The 1480-nt window shown below is 39.8% G+C and overlaps 1 protein-coding gene across 1 annotated transcript; it reads right to left on the reverse strand.

The window, feature by feature from the left end:
* Positions 1–711: 711 nt before the first annotated feature.
* Positions 712–1168, reverse strand: LOC110893221 (transmembrane protein 258-like). The gene is made up of 2 exons (XM_035981385.1): positions 1114–1168; positions 712–1036 (listed from the first exon to the last, which is right to left on the reverse strand). The coding sequence occupies exons 1-2, from the start codon at positions 1166–1168 to the stop codon at positions 813–815; spliced, it is 279 nt and encodes a 92-aa protein (XP_035837278.1). The 3' UTR covers positions 712–812.
* Positions 1169–1480: the final 312 nt, after the last annotated feature.

Raw genomic sequence — 1480 nt, forward strand, 5'->3', positions numbered from 1 at the left:
ATGAAGAAGGTGGATATTTTCAAAAAGGCCCTCTCAAGTTTAGTTTTAGTTTAAGTTAAATGCCCGGATAGTCCCTATGGTTTAGCTTTTTTTCACCTTTAGTCCCTAACTTTCTAAAATTACCTTTATAGTCCTCAAGTTTTCAATTTTCGTTTTTGGATAGTCCTTGGCGTGGATGGAGGTTAGTTTTCTCAGTTATGTTTATGTGAAATTACTAAACTACTCTTACTTATTATAAAAAAAATAACTAAAACCACACTATGTCACCCTTCCTCGTAAACCCACGCCCACCCCCTTCCTCTCTTATTCTCCAGTGAACAATCACAAACCACCGACTTCGATAAACAATCAAACTATCATCACCAAAAGCTCCGATTCATAGAGTTTCATTTTAGTAAGCTTCAAAAAAAACCACCATTAATGGCAGATCTCTTTCTAAAACTTGGATGAGGCTTCATCTTTACCATCACCATCCTATACTAAAAAAGCCAAAAGCTCCAAAAAAGACCATTCATGGCAAATCTAATTATCTTCCCTGTACTTATTATACCATCACCAAAACCCAAAAAAACAATTAGAAAGATATAAAACAATAACTGAAGCATGGAATCAACTGCAATAAACTCAATATCGTTGATCCAGAAGCTGATGCATTTACGTTTCCAGCAACATTTATTTTTCGTCAATCAAGCTTTTTTAAAGATCTCTACATAATTTAATTCAAAGATGTCAGATCAAATATCTATAATGTGTAAAAGAAATTGTAATATTCAAGAAATCATAAACTTCCAAAACTATTATGTTTGCATTAATCAGACATAAACACCTGAAGAAAGGAGCAAGAACAAGGATCCAAAGCCCAAAAAGACAAATGTGACTGCCCCTATTACAAGTTCTTTAGCAAGACTACGGTTTTTCCTCGAAGAGGTCGCTTCATAGATAAAGAAAGATGCGGTGATTACGAGGCCAACGGCGAGCATCAGCACCGCTAACGATGGATACCAAACGTCTAGAACGGGGTTGGTTATCGGTTTTGCTGATCAAGCTTCTGCATTAAAGGGGATGGTGATTTGATGGTGTTCACCACCCTCCGGAGAATCCTCCACCACCTACCGGAAAATCCTCCACTAGCCACTTTTTTCGGAAAACCCAGCACCACCACCAGCATCAACTTCCGACAACCCCTTTTTCAACAATCACACCCCAGACCCACTGCTGCAATCACCTCCATCATCGCCGCCACCACCGCCACAGTGTTGATTTGGTTATTCCGAGTTGGTTACAAGTGAATGATTGAAGGCTTGTTTCAATTTGTTTGAGATCTGTTGAACATGATTAATGGTGGTAGTTGTGAAGACGATTCGCTGGTGATGATGACGGCGGTGCTGGTATTGGCAGTGATGGTGGTGGTGGCTGAGAGGTGATGGCGGCTGTAGAGGTGGAAGTGATGGTGGCTGTGGTGATGGTTTTTCAAAGGAGA

Source organism: Helianthus annuus, chromosome 12 (genome assembly GCF_002127325.2).
Source record: "Helianthus annuus cultivar XRQ/B chromosome 12, HanXRQr2.0-SUNRISE, whole genome shotgun sequence".
NCBI lineage: Eukaryota > Viridiplantae > Streptophyta > Magnoliopsida > Asterales > Asteraceae > Helianthus > Helianthus annuus.

What these genes read in the sequence shown, in the direction of transcription:
- LOC110893221 (XM_035981385.1), bottom strand. Translation starts at nt 1,168, where the DNA reads ATGCTGGTGGTGGTGCTGGGTTTTCCGAAAAAAGTGGCTAGTGGAGGA. An exon ending in GGCTAGTGGAGGATTTTCCG is followed by an intron (nt 1,037 to 1,113) that starts GTAGGTGGTGGA and finishes AAGCTTGATCAG; the next exon opens with CAAAACCGATAACCAACCCC.